The sequence below is a fragment of the Amphiprion ocellaris genome, chromosome 4 (assembly GCF_022539595.1).
Source record: "Amphiprion ocellaris isolate individual 3 ecotype Okinawa chromosome 4, ASM2253959v1, whole genome shotgun sequence".
Lineage (NCBI taxonomy): Eukaryota > Metazoa > Chordata > Actinopteri > Pomacentridae > Amphiprion > Amphiprion ocellaris.
Window position 1 is genome coordinate 9402698 of NC_072769.1, and position 19878 is coordinate 9422575.

The 19878-nt window shown below is 39.8% G+C and overlaps 1 protein-coding gene across 2 annotated transcripts in view; it reads right to left on the bottom strand.

Moving 5' to 3' along the window:
• Positions 1 to 19878, bottom strand: part of LOC111574999 (zeta-sarcoglycan) — a 356768-nt gene that overhangs the window by 40867 nt on the left and 296023 nt on the right. For both annotated transcript variants that reach the window (XM_055010305.1, XM_055010306.1), the window contains 2 exons: positions 18455 to 18577; positions 15574 to 15646 (listed from right to left, as the gene is read on the bottom strand). In XM_055010305.1, coding sequence (XP_054866280.1) covers positions 15574 to 15646; positions 18455 to 18577 — 196 coding nt within the window. The remainder of the gene's footprint in view (positions 1 to 15573; positions 15647 to 18454; positions 18578 to 19878) is intronic.

Genomic DNA, 19878 nt, shown 5'->3' on the forward strand with positions numbered 1-19878 from the left:
TTGCAGTGAAATGCAAAACGTTGGCTGTACTGGGAGAAGATGTCTATGCAAATCAGATAATTAGTTAGTTATTAGAGTATCCCTGAGCAGAGCACCAGTCGGTCACAAAATCCAAGAACTCTTTGTAAATCTGAGTATGAAAGCATTTGGGTCAGTCTGAACAGACAACTAACAATGACTTCTATTCACATGGATCATCTGTCGCTTGCAAATAATTAAACATAGGACATATTTTTTATGCCTATAAGACATAGAAATAGTCTCAAAGTCAGTTCTAAAGTTATTTGATTTCTAACTTCTCATGGACACAGAGGAAAGGTTGAACCTCAACACAAACCTCGGAGATGAGCACATCTGTGACTGGTTAGATACTGATCTGAATTCCCCTCTAGAAATTTCCGCTGCACAGATTGCCACTTATAAAAATGCAACTTTGACTCTCCTTTGATATTGGTTTCTCATTTCCAATGTGATTCTAAATTTATCACTGCTTTAAAAAGCTGCTTCCAGTGGCGGCGTAGCCATCATTCAGCTTGCTTTCCTGCTGTACATCTTCATTGCTAAACTTTATTCCTGCATTCATTTATGCTTTCATTGTTTGTTTATATGTTTTCCTGTGTGCTGTTATGTCCTTCATGTGTTCTTACTCGGTGGTAGCAGTAGTTATTAAATGTTTTGGGCATATAAAGTTGCTGACTTTGGTTAGCTTGTTCTCAGTCACTTTACACATCTGACTCTTTTGCTACTTGAGTTCAAGTGAATATAATATGTAATTTGTGCATTGCACTCTTGGCTGCTGTTACTCACTTACTAACTGTAAAAAGAAACACAAGGATTCAACTAGCCTCTGTACTACAGCAACAGTTATTACAGTTATAATTCATTTATTATTTCCAGTTTCAGCGCTCCACCCCTAGATTTTCAGTCGCCCAACTGAAAAATGTCTGCCGCCACAACTTTTGTAAGTGTATTTTCCTGCATTTTTCAGTGTTTATGTTTTTCTCTCCCACATTGAATTCTCACCATGAAGTCACATTTTCTCACACAATAGTTGCTTATTGTGTTTGGATTAGGAGAATGTGTGTATGTGTGCGTTTGAGGTACTTGAATCTGTGAGCGTCTCTGTTTATGTGTGTGTCAGTTCAGTATTTTCTAATGTTATTTATCTGCTGTGATTTCAGTGTCGAGCTAAAACAGCCTCTAGCCATTTGTAATAGTCTTTATCCACAGTGGAACATTTGGCTCTTTCACAAAATCTGATATTAGCAGCCGTCTATCTTTGCAACCCACACGTACAAACACACACTGAGCTGATCACACACATGCACGTGCATGTAGACACGCATGCACACTTACACGTGCACACACCGATACGCATACACTTAAATTCACAATAGGGACAGATGTGTGGCAATATGGCGAGACAGTTGAACATTTACTTGTCGTTGTTGCTTTCACAAATTCCCCTTGAAGATGTCTACAACATCAAGCAATGGCAAGCAGCACTTGATAAACACAGATAAAGAACAATCAGCAAAGGCAAACAAAGACTGAACAACGTATAGAGTTTACTGTGGCGATGTTTTAAGTTCCAAAGGGAGGAATGAGATGCCTACAATCTACTCTGCAGATCACGCATAAAGCACTATAACACCACTAACTGCAATGTTTTTAGACATTTAGACATTTCATTCACAATCATGAAAGCATCTGATATTAACTGTTCTGTCCTGAGTGCATGTTTGATAACTTAGTGCATGATTGTGGCCTTGATTAAATGTAAAAAACATCAAATGTGACATGACAGCAAACTTAAACCAACAACCTTAAATATAACTTAGAAAGCATCCAGGTCCTGCTTTTGCTAAATCCACCATCCACCCTGACCATTCTATCTATGACGTGCAAGCAATACAACGGGGTATATTTCATTGGGTGAACATTGCTTCTGAACATATCCCAGCCAGCAATTATGTTTCTAAATGTATTTTGGCAAAACAAACTCCTAAATTGATTACTATGCTAGAATGAAATGATAGGCTCGATATGTTCATGAGGCATAATGGAAAAGCTATTACTCATCTTATTGTTGTAAGTTGGTGATTTTCCCTAACAGTTAAAAAATTCTATAACTCTTCACTTCATCTTGTCACTTCAACAATGTGTGCCTTTATGTTTTTCTTCCTTTCACTCCAAAGTAAAACTTAAGTGTAAAGCACCTTTCTGGTGTCATTTTTTAATCCATCCATGCATCCATCCATCCATCCATCCATGCATCAATCCATCCATCCATCCATCCATCCATCCATCCATCCATCCATCCATCCATCCATCCATCCATCCATCCATCCATCCATCCATCCATGCATCCATCCATCCATCCATCCATCCAAGTTATTCTTCATTCAAGTTATTCTTCATTGTAAGACAGGATTTTAGTTCTCAGTGCTCACCTTGTGCTTTGTCTACTTGCAACATCTAAAAGCAACTTCCCTATAAAATGTCTCTGGCATTCATGATTATTCAAGTCAGACTATGCAGACATTGAACTGACAATTAAATCTTAACTCAGTTGGACTGGATTTATTAACCTGCATCTCAAATGTGTTTGGAACAGCTGCGTAATTTAGGAAAATGTACATTACACCATTAGTAATTCTAAACTGGTTGTAGCTGGAAGTGTTAATGTGCATGGTTATCTGTTCTTTATTTGCTGAGGATATAATTGAAAACATGCTGTTGTGAAAACACAACAGAAAAAACTTTTAGCCATAATATACCGACTTGTCATCCAAATGACTTCACAATTGACACTGCATTTCCTTGTGTCTCCAGCAATACACCTACCAAGTGTGAACTATGCTGGCGGAACGGATATTGAGAAAAGTGTGACATAGACACACACACATACAGAGATATTAGTGAGATAAGTGTTGATTTTCTTCCAGACAGACAATTCTGCTGTTTTTGTAGTCAGGAATCTAAATAAAGAAGACACAAACAGGATCCTGTTACAATATTTCCATAATTTTAGTACTTAAACACTACCAGTTACTATTTACATTGCAGATTCTCACTGAAGGCATCAAAGCTATGAATGAACACAAATGGAATTATGTAGTTAAAAAAAGGTGTGAAATAAGTCAAACATGTTTTATATTTTAGATTCTTCAAAATAGCCACTCTTTGCTTTGATTACTGCTTTGCACACTCTTGGCCTTCTCTGAACTTCATGAGGTAGTCATCTGAAATGGTTTTTGCTTCATGTGTGTCCCTTGTCAAGGTTCATTTCGGTAATTTCTTGCCTTCTTAATGGGGTTGGGACCATCAGTTGTGTTGTGCAGAAGTCAGGTTGGTACACAGTTGACAGCCCTATTTGACAACTGTTAGAATCCACAATACGGCAAGAACCAATCAGCAAAATAAAGAGAAACGACAGTCCATCATTACTTTAAGAACTGAAAGTCAGTCAGTCTGGAAAATTGCAAAAACTTTGAATGTATTCACAAGTGTCCAAAACCATCAAGCACTACTACAAAACTGGCTCACATGAGGACCGCCCCAGGAAAGAAAGACCAAGAATCACCTTTGCTGCTGAGGATAAGTTCATCAAAGCCACCAGCCTCAGAAGTCGCAAATTAGCAGCACCTCAGATTAGAGCCCAGATAAATGCCACACAGAGTTCTAGTAGCAGACACATCTCTACATCAACTGTTAAGAGGAGACTGAACCAATCAGGCCTTTACGATCAAATAGCTGCTAAGAAACCACTACTAAGGAAAATCAACAAGCAGAAGAAATTTGTTTGGGCCAAGAAACACAAGGAATGGACATTAGACCAGTGGAAATATGTGCTTTGGTCTGATGAGTCCAAATTTCAGATCTTTGGTTCCACCCGCCGTGTCTTTGTGCGACGCAGAAAAGGTGAACGGATGGTTTCTTCATGATGGTTCCCACCGTGAAGCATGGAGGAGGAGATGTGATGGTGTGGGGGTGCTTTGCTGGTGACACTGTTGGGGATTTATTCCAAATTGAAGGCACACTGAACCAGCATGGTTCTACCACAGCATCCTGCAGTGACATGCCATCTATCTGGTTTTTGTTTAGTTGGACCATCATTTATTTTTCAACAGGACAATGACCTCAAACACACCTCCAGGCTGTGTAGGGGCTATTTGACCAAGAAGGAGAGTCATGGAGTGCTGTGTCAGATGACCTGACCTCCACAGTCACCTGATCTAAATCCAATCCAGATGGTTTGGGATGAGATACACCACAGAGTGAAGGCTAAAGGGCCAACAAGTGCTCAGCATCTCTGGGAACTCCTTCAAGACTGTTGGAAAACCATTTCAGGTGACTACCTCATGAAGCTCATCCAGAGAATGACAAGAGTGTGTAAAGCAGTAATCAAAGTAAAGTGTAGCTACTTGGAAGAATCTAAAATATAAAACACGTTTTGACTTATTTCACACTTTTTTGTTTACTACATAATTCCATAAGTGTTCATTCATAGCTTTGATGCCTTTAGGGAGAGTGTACAATGTAAATAGTCATGAAAATAAAGAAAAAAACATTAAATGAGAAGGTGTGTCCAAACTTTTCACTGGTAGTGTAGTTGATTATGATACATGTCTACTTAGCAAAAAGTAAAACGGCAGCTTACCCAACAGTGGATAGCGTTTCCAGTAAGCTAGTAATTGCTTCAGGTGTGCTTCCTGAGGCTAAAACCCCCCCTATCAGTGCTCTGAAGAACAAAAGATGACCACAAACTGCAACTATGGGGTTTAAACTGGTTCCAATGTCAACCAGTGGATGGCAACACATCTTGCTACATCTATTTTATATACAGTACAGTGTATGGTAATAGCTAACCATAATGAGGAAATTCGATCAGCACATCCCTGGCGGCTGCATCATTATCATATCAGACTGTCTCCTTAAAATGTAGGACACCTATTTCCAATGATGTCATCTGAGAAGAACTGCTATGTCAGTTTTTACAAAATGACAACTTAACGAACTCAAAAAGCAATCCAGATACATTATGGATCGTTCCCATAACCGTGCTCGCTTGTTATTCGGCTTGCCTTCCCTCTCTGTCTTTGTTCTGAATGATTTCCCTGTGCCTCTAATCAATAAGAGACAAAACAGAGCAGGTCAGGGCTGATTGTCCTTGTTGTACCAAGGAATGTGTTAGACATATCTAAAATCCAATCAGAGGACAGCAAATTCTAAGTGCATGTGCTTGTTTTAAAGGCGTTTAAATGGGGCTTTGGTTCATCTGATTGGTAATAACTCCAGCATTATACAAAAAAAAAATTGTTCAACAAGTTAAAAAAAATACAACTGGACAGGACAATACTTCTAAAAAAAGGGGGGGGGTATCAGAAGCAGCACTGTGAGGATTTTGATGTACAATCTGCATCACAACTGTAGGAGACAAATAATGCAGTTTTCAAAGAGAGATGTACTTGTGGTGATCATGTTTGAAAAGGTGAAAAGAACAAAGTAACAAAGACAAAAAACATGCCCAAAGTTGTTGTTTTTTTTTTGCCTCTGTCAAATTTTTAATTGATCCTTATATCAAATTGACTACAAAAAAGAAAAAAACTGTGAACTGCTATTCTTTCAAGAAAACTGTATGTGAAGAGTAGCTTTTCCCAAGGGCACAGTTCAAAGAGAATGCGGCTCATTCTAAATTTTAATGATTTCCAATTACTTTGACACACACTCAAACTTTTTCATAAAAAACGGGATGCTGGAGGCGGGCTTATGCTCTGATTTTTTTTTATAGAGTTAATTAGGTGGTGTACTTTGCCATCCCACACCATGCTCATCCATCTGACTGTTCACAGGAAAAACTGGTTAAATCAACTCTGCTCGAAGACTCCTTCAAAATTTGTGTGGGAAGTGGGCCTGATTCAGCTCTAACTGTTGTTTCTACAAGGCATTTGAAGATTTTAACCTTAATTAAAAGGAGAAACATGGAGTGTACTTCTCTAATATGGAGGTTCGGGACAATGTGGATTATTTGTTGAACCTCTGACTTCAGGCCATTTAAGTATTCAAGATAATGAACGTTCCCTGTGCCTAGAATCACAAGTTTTTCGTGCTTCTTGTCATCCATCCATTTTTAGCCTATTTAAGCGGAAACGCTATAAAAATATTTTTAATAAAAAACAGAAAATTAAGTAATTAAAGACATATTGTGACCTCTGGATCAACTTTAGTTGTTAAGAAACTTATTAGGTGCTTTGTGAACTGTTGGATGTGTGGGTGAGGGAAGGGAGGAAAATCGAGGCCACAAGGTGAATTATTTTTTCATTCTGTACTTCAAGGACTCGTAAAAATTTACAGTAAGTAATTGGGTCAAATTGGAAATACCCCAAAGACCCGGGGCCATTAAGTCTTATTAGTGCTTTTGTCATTTATGGCTCTACAAGTAGGAGCTTTTGGTCACAAATATAGAAGGGTACAAAAAAGATAATGGGAAAAAGTCACTAAAATTAAGATCCAATAAGACAAAAATTCCATCTAAATGGTCAAATCTTAAAAGAGGGTGCCTTAATTTTTGTCTAATGTAGTAAATCTCTCTCTGCGGTCAGGACCCAGAGCTTTGGCTACCATTCTTGCTATTTAATCTATTTTACACCTGGGACACCAGGTGAATAAATTGCCTGCTCACTAGAAAAAAGAAGAAGACAAGCAGTATACACAAGGGCCGGGATTGAAGACTACTGGATTAGACAATGAGAAGGTCAGAACAAGGAAATGAAGACAGACCAATCGCCTCCCCCAAAGCTGCTTTCAGGGGTCGACTTCACCGTGGGATCTGGTTTAATTTGGCTGGAGACGTGGGGAGATGGATGCAAGGACAGAGAACAAATCCTCCATGGGCAAACACTGATCTCCCCAGTGTTTGCCCATGGAGGCTTTTTGAGCAGAGAAACTACAAGAATATAAAATAAATCACATTCTCATTACCAGTAACCCCCCAGAGGGAGTATTTGTTGAATGGATGAAGGGTTAAACACATTCCCGATCTTCTCATATCCACATATTACTCCCATTGTTCTGCAGGGTGGGTTAGTTTCCATGTGAGAAGTGGTAAATAAAGCACCACACCGGGCTGAGATTTTCCCTGGCAGTTATAGGGGATGATGTGCCTCTCAGTGTGGGAATTATTAAACCTCAATACTTGCACTGATTACCTTCATTAAAAAAGAAATGAGAAACTCCTATAATTTTCATCGTACCTGTGAAACATAGTTAATGACAATCTATGACATACATCATGTTAAGATAACACTACATATTTACCAGCTTTTGTGTAGAAACTGTGTGTGTGTGGGTGTGTGTCCTTCTTCGATACAACTTAATCCAGTACTGTCAGTGACTTGCAGTCTATGTCCACATCTTAAACTGATACCTACCCCATCCTTTCTAAAAAAATCCACTCTAAATAATATCCTTTCCCATGCCCTGAGTCTGACGGGGCTCTGAGTTCCTCCGCAGTCCTCTTTAACTTTCTCGGATGGAAGGAGAGACAGATACATCAAAATAGAGCATTGGATTGGGAGAAGGGGCACAGAGCGCAAATCCTTTTCCGATGCCCTTGTCTGTGTTAGGGGCTGACTCCCCTCAGGGAGCTTCCTCATGACCCCAGGACTTGGATAGAGGAGAGGAAGGCACAGGAGGAGGGATAAGAGGATGAAAGAGTGGAGAGAAACAAGGAGATATCGACTGCAGCAGCTTGTTTCTTTCTGCTGTGGAGCCAACCAGATGAAGTTGAGGACGTGGGGTAACCTGATGTGTGCTCGCATCAGCATGGTAATAATGCTGAGCAAGACTCCTCAAACTTTTTTTTTTTTTTTTTTTTTTTGGTCAGTTAATTGTTGGTTGAATTTTGTCTCTCTGGCTAAAGTAGCATTCTTCCTTGCAGTTGTTGTTGCAGTGCTGCACCTATGGCACTTAGAGGACGTGGTCTGAGTTGATGTGTTAGTGTTATCTACAAGTATTGTAATTTTGTCTTGTTTGCCAGTGCAGAAAACAAATCCTAACACTTCATCCGCAGTAAAGGTGAAGAAAAAATGTCCATACTGCTTGACGGACAAGTGATCACTGGAAAATGAAGTGTCAAAACATCAGGGCTTAGCGACAAACATAGGAAAGACAAAAAACGGATTAGCACATAGATATACTAAAATAGGATTTACATTTTTAAAAAAGTATCAAGGTTGTCTGGAAGCATGTCTGCCAACTAGCTTTCCAGTCAGTCTTCTGTCTGTCTTGCTGTCCTTAGTTTTTTTATAGGCTGACTGAAGTTCATATCTCCTTGCAGCAGTCTCTGTCTACACCTTTGGCAGCTTGCTGTCAGTGTTTATTGAGTGATTTCAGGTCTCTTGTGTTTTCTTCTTCTTCCACATATTTTATATATATATATATATATATATATATATATATATATATATATATATATATATATATATATATATATACATATATATATATATATATATATATATATATATATATATATATATATATATATATACACTACCCGTCAAAAGTTTTAGAACACCCCAATTTATCCAGTTTTTTATTGGAAATTATGCATGTTAACATCTCATTGTACTCTGAAATGAACAAATAAACAGATGAAGTTATACAAAAATCAATTTAGAAACCAAAAGGTATTCTAATCTTTAGACTCATCAAAGTAGCCTACTGAAACAGCTGAACACACTCATGGCATTCTTTCCACAATGGAAATCAAATACTCTTCAGAAAGTTCTTCCCAGCTCTGTTTCAGAAGTTCCCATAAATGTGTGGCATTTGTATGTTGCTTTGCTTTCACTCTTCTGTCTAGTTCATTCCAAACCAGCTCCATGGGGTTTAAGTCTGGAGACTGTGCTGCCACTCCATGTTTTCAAGCTCACCATCTTGTTCTTCTTTCCTGAGGTAGTTCTGGCATAGCTTTGACTTATGATTTGGGTCATTATCTTGATGTAGGATGAACCCCTGACCAACTAGGAAGATATCAGAGGATACTGCATGGTGCTGCAGAATGCTGTGGTAGCTGTTTAGGTTCAGGGTACTTCTCACTCTGTACAAGTCACCGACCCTGGATCCAGCAAAACAGCACCAGACCATCACGCTTCCTCCATGTTTGACAGTTGATGTCACACACTGAGCAACCATCCTTTCTCCTGCTCAACGGTGAACAAAACTCCTGCGTGATGAACCAAAGATTTCAAATTTTGATTCATCATTCCATAATACCTTCTTCCAGTCTTCAGTAGTCCATTGGTGGTGTTTCATGGCCCAGGCAGGCATCTTTTTCTTATTTTGACATCTTATCAATGACTTTCTTGCTGCAACTCCACCTGTCAAACCTGCAACTTGAAATCTTCTCTTCACAGTTGAAACTGAGACTTGCTTACTATGACCACTATTAAGCTGTGCTGGAAGCTGTAGCTCTGTGAGCTGCCTATCACCAAGCTGTTGACTCTCAGAAACATGTCTTCTGATTCTGTTGTGGCTTTGGGTCTTCCAGACTTCTTCCTGTCAAAGTTTTCCTCAGTGTCTGAGTGCCTTTTGATGGTGAAGAAAACTGTGCAGACACACACACACACACACACACACACACACACACACACACACACACACACACACACACACACACACACACACACACACACACACACACACACACACACACACACACACACACACACACACACACACACATATGTATATAAAATTTAACACAAACACTTTGTCCTTGTCTAACCATACCTTGGATTCATTTCAATGTGACCCTGGATTTTCCCTATAAGGAGTTTCCCTGTGGCTTTAAACATAAAGACAAGCCAAAAGTTGAAAACTTAATTCATAGTGTATGCAAGCAAGCATACACATAAAGTCACTGACATACTCATCATTCAAAGGTTAGTACCTCATAGATAATAGGCAAAATGTTTACAGGTCTGTTTATGATTTGATTTGTCTTTGATTTCATCAAAATGCATCAGTTGTAAAAAAAAAAAAAAAAAAAAAGTTTTTGGACTTGATTAAAGTCTTGCTCAGATCGACAACAGCACTGCATAGTAAATACAGATTCTTGTTCACAGTTGGCAGAGTGGAGTTTTCAGTCCTGCCTCACATGAATAGAAACTACTAAGCAGAGTGCATCGCCATGATGTTTCTAGGTTATATTTGTCCCTACACTGAAGCCCTGAAGCAACATGTTTTTGCATTGATTCTCTAAAGGCTTACTCCTGATCTAAATGTAAAATAATCCAATGATAGTGAGCATCATTAGGTCAGATATGATCAAATAATAAATCAAGCATTCTCAGTTGCATTTGAAGAGAAATATATATTCACTTCACTCAGTTTCTGGTTAGATTATTATTATTATTATTATATTCTGGTTAGAACTATCTAGACAGTTTTTGAAGCATTTCTTGCTTTAATTGACACTTGCAACAATTATAAACAAGATAGGAGCTTGGTTAAGTTTTGAACTAAATTTACTTTGTTGGGGTTACAAAAAAGATCATGGTTTGGGTTAAATACAACCCTTTTGCTACATGGAGTATATCTTCATTTTCTTGGTTACCAGGGTGATGTGGCCCATGAAGACTAATATATGGCTTTGTTGGGCTGAAATGGAGCGACAGTAACGCAGTGAAAATACATGGCAAAGGTGTTGCTTTGAAATGTTTTTGTGATCCATTACACACAAACTTAATCTGGCTGAAAATATGCTTCCAACAAAATGTAAAAGAAAATGCAGTGTAGTTATATAGGAATGTAACTTGATGGAGACAGAGTGGTTTAGTCCACAGAATCCGATACTTAAAACCTAAATACTGTCTAAACAGCGCTATTTGCAAAAGGTTTGTAACATTATGAATAAAATCTTCTTTCACCTTGTGTGCATTTTTTCTTCCCACAACAATGCTCCTGTTATGCTATGGAAATTTAATGAAACTGTAACAAATATTGATTTATTACCATACAGCTTAAATATTTAACTGTCGATGCCTGTTTTTTAATCAGTTATATCACTCAAACCTAATGGAGACTAAAAATGACAACCTATCTTCACATACAACCTGCCTATTACTTAGCCTTTTTTGTACGTCCAGTAAACACACTCATCCTTGTTCTCTTATGGGAATTTTTCTCATCTGTCTAAGGCCGTGTACACATTGTTGTGATTTTTGCAGGTAAGGTGCTAGCTCAGCTGCATATTGTACTGATAATGAAAAGCAGTTTTGTTATCACAGTGACTCAGTGCTTCTATCAGTAAACTGTGGTGGCTACAACTCTTAAACATTTAGAAAAATCCCACAACACAGCCAGTGTGCTTCCCATCACAGAAACATTCACTACCACCCTTTCTACATCTACTTCCTCCATTTTCAGTCCGTTTGTTGTTGCTGTCAGCTGTGTACAAATTGTCAACCCCCACTTCCTCTTTTTTCATGTTATTTAGTCAGTCACTGTCATGAATGCTTTTATAAGATGTTGAACTGAGCAGCTTAAAAAGACGCCAGGCGTAGCACTTTTTCCAAAGCGACTCCTTTCTGTCTGCCTCGCGGCCGCTCCCCGCACCCTTTAAAGTGGAAAAGCAGTTTGTAAAAAGCAGAAGAGTGTGAACATGGCTTACAGTGGTGATCACACCAGAGGCTTTGAAAATGCAAGGCATAGCTTTCCTGGAGTGTTCTCTGGCAGGCAGGAAGGCTGCTGAGCATTTTGTTCTAGCATAACCCAGTTCTAGCTCTGTGTCTTGTGCGTTCACGTCTCTTTAGTCTCAGTCATAACTCCGATCCAGACTACTGAAGCATTTTAGGCAACAGTGATAGAAATCTTCACTCTGGTCACCCTGCATGACTTCAAGCCTGCCTGTACTTACTTTCACTGGGGCTCAGCCGCACAGTGAGAATGCAAATACAGATGCTTCCATATTTGTATTTGTTGCAGTTTGTCTAGTCAGGTGTATTTGTTTTAATGAGAATGTGGGGTGAACTGCAGGGCTGGAGTAGCGCTCCATCCTTTAATTTGTCAAGTGCTTGCTCACACATTCAACGTGCCATCAAGTCCGTGTTTCCCCAAATATAACTTGATGCTGAGTGTCTCATCCAATCTTCCATCTACTCTTGTTCTCTGCAGATTCAGCTGCGCTATCAGTTCTGACCCCAGCGAGCACTGAAGCCAAGTTACTCGCCAATCATGTGTATCAGTAAAATGCACATTTTGCTGAAGTTATAACTGCAGATACCATATGTTCATTGACAGCAATTTCTTGAGCTGTACTTTATCACGTAAAGCTTGTACCATATATTCCTCGATGTTTCCCTCTTTTCCTCCCCCCCACATCCCACTGTTAAACTGTAAGATAGATCATTAGCTTTAAATGGACTTCAATCCGCTCATTATATGTCCCATTTACCTTCACTGCATAACGCTCTAGTTTTCATAACGAGACTGAAAAGGGGGAGTCGGGAAGAAGGAATGCACACGTGGGAAGATCGAGGCAGAATGGGAACAAGAAACAGAAAAGTGTACATGTGAAAAAGGGTCATATTTAACATATCTTAATTAAAAATTTCATTATAATGACTATGCTGTAGTTCGTCAGTGTAATAAAGAGGTCAATGCAATGTCTGCGGGTGTGTGGGAAGGTTGCACTTTATTTATGTCACTGAATGTTCTTAATGTATTCATACAGTTACACTAACAGTGCTGCATGTGGGGTGTCACTTCCTCTATGCTATAGGCTTGTTGTTGATGTGTGTGTAGCACTTTTGGACAGCTTTTTTCAACGTGTTAATAGGTTTTTGCTTGTTTATGTGGGTGTATTGTGTCTACATGCTTTGGTGATTGTGTGTGTTGCTTGTTTTCAGTGTTGAAATATTGCTAAGTTGTGACAATGTTGTTTGTGGTGACACCGATGACATCAAGGTCAACTAAAGCAACGTGGATGCATTATGCGCCATTTAACAGCAATAATTTGTTTTAATTTGCTTTCTGTCACTCCGCAAGTCTGCTAATGATGTGAAATCTGTTAAGCCTGACGAAAAATAAAAGAGCCGCGTTGAATTTATAACACCAATAACTGCAGTGTTTATTTTCCTCTGTCTTCACTTTAGGCCTTCACCACAGGGTTCTTCGCCTTACTTATCTGCACTGACCCGTACATTGACCCAGTGTTCTCAGCCGTCCTCCTTCTCTCTGTATCTTGTCACCCCCACCTAACCACACACTTCCCTGCATCACATATCAGTTTGCTTCAACTAATCTTACTCTTTTTAGCTCTCTCACTCCTCAGAATGCCTCCTCCTCCCCTCATCTCCTTTGATCCCTCAGCATGTACAGGGTCCTATTTCCTCTACTAAAAATATTGCTTCATGCTCAACCAGTCTTTTGTCTCTTGCTGTCCAGCAACCTCATCCCTCCGTGTGAAGTAATTTAATATCGCACTGTTTCTGAACCTGTATTTTCTGTCTGCCACCTTTTTTCTGTTTTTCCTTCTTCAAAGAGTGCTGTTTGGAATGACACAATGAGGGCAGAGATAGACTACGGGTAAAAAAATCAGAGAAGGAAGAAATCACATTTGGCAACCAACAGATATGAGTGGAAGATCATGAACTGGTGGATCCCCTTTGACTCTAAATTGAAGTTTTAGGTTATTGTGAATATGACCAAACTGAAAGAATGGCACAAGTGGAAGCAGATAGTCTTGATTCAGAACAACTCGAGGAGCTAAATTTCCACTTTAGAAGCTAAATTGCAGTCAAGTGACAAGAATATTGTCATCACCTGGGACTCTATTAAAACACCTGTAAGTGATTTTTAAAAGAGGAATCCATTGATTGTGCTACTTGAGCAAATGCATGATTGAACAAGATAAATGCAAATTTCTCACATTCAAAATTCATCATAGCTGTCATGTGGTGTTATCACCCTACTCAAATATTGTCTTGTCAAATTTATTGCTTCTTTTCAAATACACAGATTATGTTACTGTTTTGGGTAAAAATCTGTTGCCAGATTAATGCTTTAAACTTCTCCATATATTTGACTTCTCAAAATCAAGTAAAAGTGATTATGCATTCTTATTTTGCTGTATCTCATTATCTACTGCTGTTAAAACGCAGGAGCCAGTTTGATTTAATCTCTTCTTCTACACTAATTTCCATCCCTTCTTCCTGAACTCCTTCCCTCTGTCAGCCTCTTCTGTCCTCTTCTTCCTTTCTCTCTGACTGTCCTCTTCATCACCAACTACCCCAGCCCTGCTTCCTCCGCTATTTGTCCTGTTTAGTGTCTAATCTCCATGTCTTTCCTTTCCACTTTCTCTGTCCAGTCAGTTATATATCTTCATTCATCTCTACCCCTTTCTCTTGTACAGGACTTCTATTCATCTTGGTTTCCATCTATGCCTTCTCACTTCTTTAACCCACATCATTTCTCTCTGCCTCCATTTCCCTTCCTTCTTTTGTGTTTGTGTTTTCTTCTCTGGCCAAAAGCTCCTTCAGCTTGATCAACTCTGACAACGCTCATACAAGGTTAAAAGGTTAGTAATGAAAAAAAAGTCATATACTCTTGAGAGGCACTCAAAACACATTTCAGGAGGGAGACATGCACAAGTACACACTTTTAGCTGGTGTAACCCAATATAACGCAGTTAAAGTCTGTTGCAGTCTGAGCTGCTGATACTGGAAGCAGTGTTAGATTAGACCAAGATAAGTAAGCCTGTGATGTGCAAGTGGCCATGGCAAAATTGGCAGATCATGGTGGTGTCCAGGGAACAGAAATGTACCTTGTTACTCGCCAAGGTTTCTGTGCCCGGGGCAACTTATATTTATCCCCAGCGGACACAATCATCATCCCATGTAGGCAACTGTGGCAAAACGAACCCACTGTCTTACAATAACATGGATGAGACCAAAAATACTTCAAAAACACAAGTGACAGAAATAGTTGTGAACAGTCTTTGTGGATTTCGGCAGAAACCCCTTTCATGATAGAACATCACTGTCAGCACAGAGCAAGGTGGGTTAATTCTCTAAATAGGAGAAAAACAGAAAACTACCTAATGAAGGATATGAAATTGGCCCTTTTATCCAACAATTTAAGCACCGTTCACCTAACCTGCACTACATGTGTTCACTGCATGTATCAGTGGAAGAATCCACTTGGTAATTGCCTGACCCTTGTGCACTGTAGCCTGGAGGCCCTTTTGTTGCTTCTATCAGGCCTGTCAGACTGCCAATCACCAGCACAGTGCAGTGAGCCGATTACAAGCCATGAACATGCTGTACCACAGAACTGAGTAGTTACTTAACTCAGCAGCTTAAAGTTTTCAGATGGCAACACACTTTTTCATTTACTTCTGGTGTCACTATCTTAGTAATTATTTACAACAACATACACTTCATAAATAATCCACTGAAGCTAAATAATTAACAACAAGGGAAACTTGTTAACTAGTATGTCAGACTGCTTATTCGACAAACACCCATACAAATGCATTCTCACAAAAGTATTTAGTGCACTTACTTTAGGTCCTGGAAGGGTTCTGCCCTTACATGTGAAGTCTCTACAGAATGGCTAAACACAACCCCTTCGTTCCCTGTAGAGATGAAGAAGAGCAGATCAGAGGAAAAACAGAAATCGCAGAAACCTTTAGTGTTGAACACAGCACAACCTTGCATCATTCTTTTCTCGGTGCTGTGGCAGACACTTAAACTGTATGACACAGTGCTCAGATCTCCTGTGTGTCGTAGAAAGTATGTTCAAATACAACAACATTTCCAGTAAAAGCTCTCTATCAAAGTAAGGAGTAGTTTGAAAATGTGAAGGATCGGAGGGGTAAGTGGTGCATTTAGCTTCAGCTTTGGAGACAAGAGTTTGTGTTCTGTTTTGCACTGTATAGTCAGTGTAGACTTTGGTGTTTTAAACATTTGATCAAAGCGTGGCATTTCCCCAAACTTCACAAAGTCATTTAAAGTAGTTAATCATACAATAACCTTTATTTTTACGGTGATAAAAATGTCACATAGACAGCACTACTTTCCTCCACACAGAAATATCTTCCTAATGCAGAACAGTTCCATGCAGTATGAACAAAATTGATGAAGGAAAAAGGTTGGCTCTGATTTAATGCGGTGTTTAACCCCCCATGTCCAGCAGCCACCTCTGCAGCTGTGAACAGATGCTTGGTCGTGACTCTTGCTGAGACTGTAGAAGGCATGCTGAAAACTCAGCACTGTTGCAAATTTAATACTGCATTAGCACCTATATGGAGGCCCACAGATAGCAGGGAGGTTCTGAAGGTGAGAACCACATCTCCAAAAAAGATGCAGCTAAACCTCCAAAGGACCTAACTAGGAGGCTATTGTTGCATTTTTCTGTTCAGTCTCATTTTTGGGTTTATTTCAATGCCAACTGGACATTGCACAAATATGTATGTTTCTGCAACTTCCAACAGAAGTGAAGGGAAAGGCAAACGGTGCCCAGTTCTTTCAGCAAATGTCAGGTGGGCCTTGTTGTATGTTGCTTTGTGTGATTGCAATGGTGTTTATCACCTTGTCACCCAAAGGCCATGTTTGTCCCAGCTTCTGACTTTGTTGATTTTAGGTTCATTGCCACGCTATGTTTACAACTGTTGTACACTCTCCTGAGCATTCTGCTGTGTACATGAAAGGTTTATGAGCTTGTCGTAGCCTTTTGGGTGGCCCCTGTCCTTGTACACGAAACACACATAGTGTTTTTAAAGCAGAGCCATTGCATTTCAATCCATACCAATTTCCACTAGGGTTGTTTGTTTTTTTTTTAAGTTTCACACATGGAAATCTAGAATGAATCTGCTCGTATCACACCTAACTAGCTGCCGTGGCTTTAGCTTGCAGTGGCTGATTCATTACCCATGTGCCTCCTGTTACTGCAGAGGGCAGCAACGTGTGGAAATGTTTTCAGCTTAGATTTAAAAAATATATATCAGTCCACAATCCTAAATGATAAACAATGGCATAGCATGACTCCAGCAGACCCCAGTACACGAGCTGAATGGATGTGTGCATATTTGCATTCTTTCTGCTTCTCACACTCTCCTCTCTCACCTCCATCAAACAGTAAATGACAGCAACAATCACCTCTAGACCTCCACCTCGTCACCCCGCCCTCCATCCTGTGCAACCTCATTCCTTCAGAGTGCCTCTAATGGACAAATCTCCCATATTACCCAGGCCAGCATGTGTGTGTTTGGGTGTGTGTGTTGTGAGTTTGTGTCGTTCACCTTGAGAGTTGATTTTGTTGATTTGCTGGTTTGCATGAATGCATATTTAGTATATTTCTGCAAAATCAAATAACATAACTACTGACATATTCGAGTGCACAAGCAGGGATGGCCTCATATGAGCATTGGCTAAACCTTTTTATCATTCAATTGATTTTCTCACTTCCACTTTGCAAATGAAAATGAGAAAACATATAATGCAGTGCAAGGGCATCTTTTCGCTCTCATTTTTTAGTTTTTTTGCTTCATTTTATTTAAAAGACTTTTGTCTGTTTTTTTATCCCTTGCAATTATAGTCACATGGCTCAGACTATTCATTCGCCTTTCTCTTCACCTATTTTATGTCTGTTTTGTATTACTGTACTGGCTTTTATCTTACTTTTTTCAATTCAGGAAAAAAAGCCACCCACACACACACACACACACACACACACACACACACACACACACACACACACACACACACACACACACACACACACACACACACACACACACACACACACACACACACACACACACACACACACACACACACACAACCTACTTTGCTTGCTGACCTGCATCTTGTTTGGCTACACTCATCAAGAGCACTCTCTTTAACAGCTTACGGTGTGTGTAGGTATTGTATGCATGTGTGTGAGTGTGTGAGTGTGTCCTCATGTAACCTTGTTACTCAACAAAAATTAGTCTGAGCCTGCTATTTGTCTACTACTGTATCTGTCTCTTCATAAACCATGAAAAATAATTGCATCATTTTCTCAAGGATGTGGAAATGAGTGTGAAAGTCTGTCAGTCCTGTGACTTCCAGTGATCTATACTTTATTTATACAGCATGTAGAAGGATTTATTTTCATTTGCAGTTTCACTACAATATACTGTTTTGGTGATATTATATGTTAACACCAAGTCAGACAACAAATCACAATGATGTTGTTATTGTGACTACATATCAGATATGTGGATTCAGGTTAGGGGAGCTTTCATAGTGTTTATGGTGATATATAAACAGCATGAATTAATAATAATAGGCATCATCCCTCCACCACCCAGTCCCCCCCCCCCAAAAAAAAAAAAAAAAAAAAACTAAATAAATATAGATATGTTAGTCATTTTGTGTAAAGTCTGTGTTACACTCCCTACCTGTTACTTTGAGTTTCTCAGTACCGATGCTGATCTCTTCTTCGTCTGCAGAGAACAGAACTCTCTCCCCGTCAGAGCTCCTCACCTCAAACCTCTGACACTGGGCCTCCACCATTTCTGAACCTGAGACAGTGTGAGAGAAAGAGGGTCCCAGGGTTAAGAATTTTCAGCAAAAGAACATTCACAGCACATAAAAGTTACCATCTGGCCGATGTTTTTATCCAAAGCCCCTTATCGAACCATTAGTGCATGAAGGCTCAGCTTGAATGACCACAGAGGGATCTGAACTCTGAACCAGAGCATCTCTATTTTGTCTTGCTGTGACAGTAGTACAATTTCAGTCGAGATATCACGAGCTGTTTGCCAGAGCATAGTCTGGCAACTCTCACAAACCAGGCTGTTTGGATATGTTATCAGGGTAAACATACAAAAAAAAGAAAAGAAAAAAGGAAATTTCATCTGTGGTACAATGTCCCACTTAGTCTGGGGAGGCGACATAATCTTTTGTGTTATTACTTTCTCTCAGAGAAACATCCATCCATCATCTATACAGCGCTTAATCCTCATTAAGGTCACAGAAGGGGTTGAGTCTATCCCAGCTGACTCAGGGTGAAGGCAGGGGACACCCTGGACAGATCACAGTCTATGACTGTGAGCACAGGAAGGTCATCATGGACTTTGTCTACTGGTGTGAGCAGAACCACCTCCAGATGAACGCCAGCAAGACAAAGGAGATGGTGATCGATTTCCACAGGAAACCCTCATACACTCCACCGCTGAACATCCAGGGACTTGACATTGAGAGAGTGAGGACCTACAAGTACCTGGGTGTTCACCTAAATAACACTGACTCTTTGTATAAGAAGGGTCAGTGTCGTCTATACCTGCTGAGGAGACTCGCATCGTTTGGTGTGAGCAGGCCACTGCTGAAGACCTTCTATGACACTGTGGTGGCATCCATGGTCTCCTATGCAGTGGTGTGCTGGGGAGGGGGGTGCTCTGAGCGTGATAAGAACAGACTAAACAGACTGATAAAAAGAGCAGCTCAGTCTGTGGCTGCCCCCTGAACTCCATGGAGGTGATGGGAGAGAGGAGGGCTCTGGCCAAACTGTCTTCTATCATCAGAAACTCCTCCCACCCTCTGCATCAGACTGTGAACTCCTTAAGACGCGCCTTCAGCAACAGACTGGTACACCCTAGGTGTAAGAAGGAACATTTATTCCAGCATGTGTTAGATTGTACAATGCCGCACTATAAACTCCAGCGTGTACTGTTTACTGCTGCGCTTTTTTCTTCCCCCATTTTAGACACGCATCTACCTACTTATGTGCAATAACTGAGACCTCATCAGTGCAATAACTGATACCTCATCCTCTTGTATATAATCTTCTACATGATATTTATTAAAAAAAATCATCTGTATA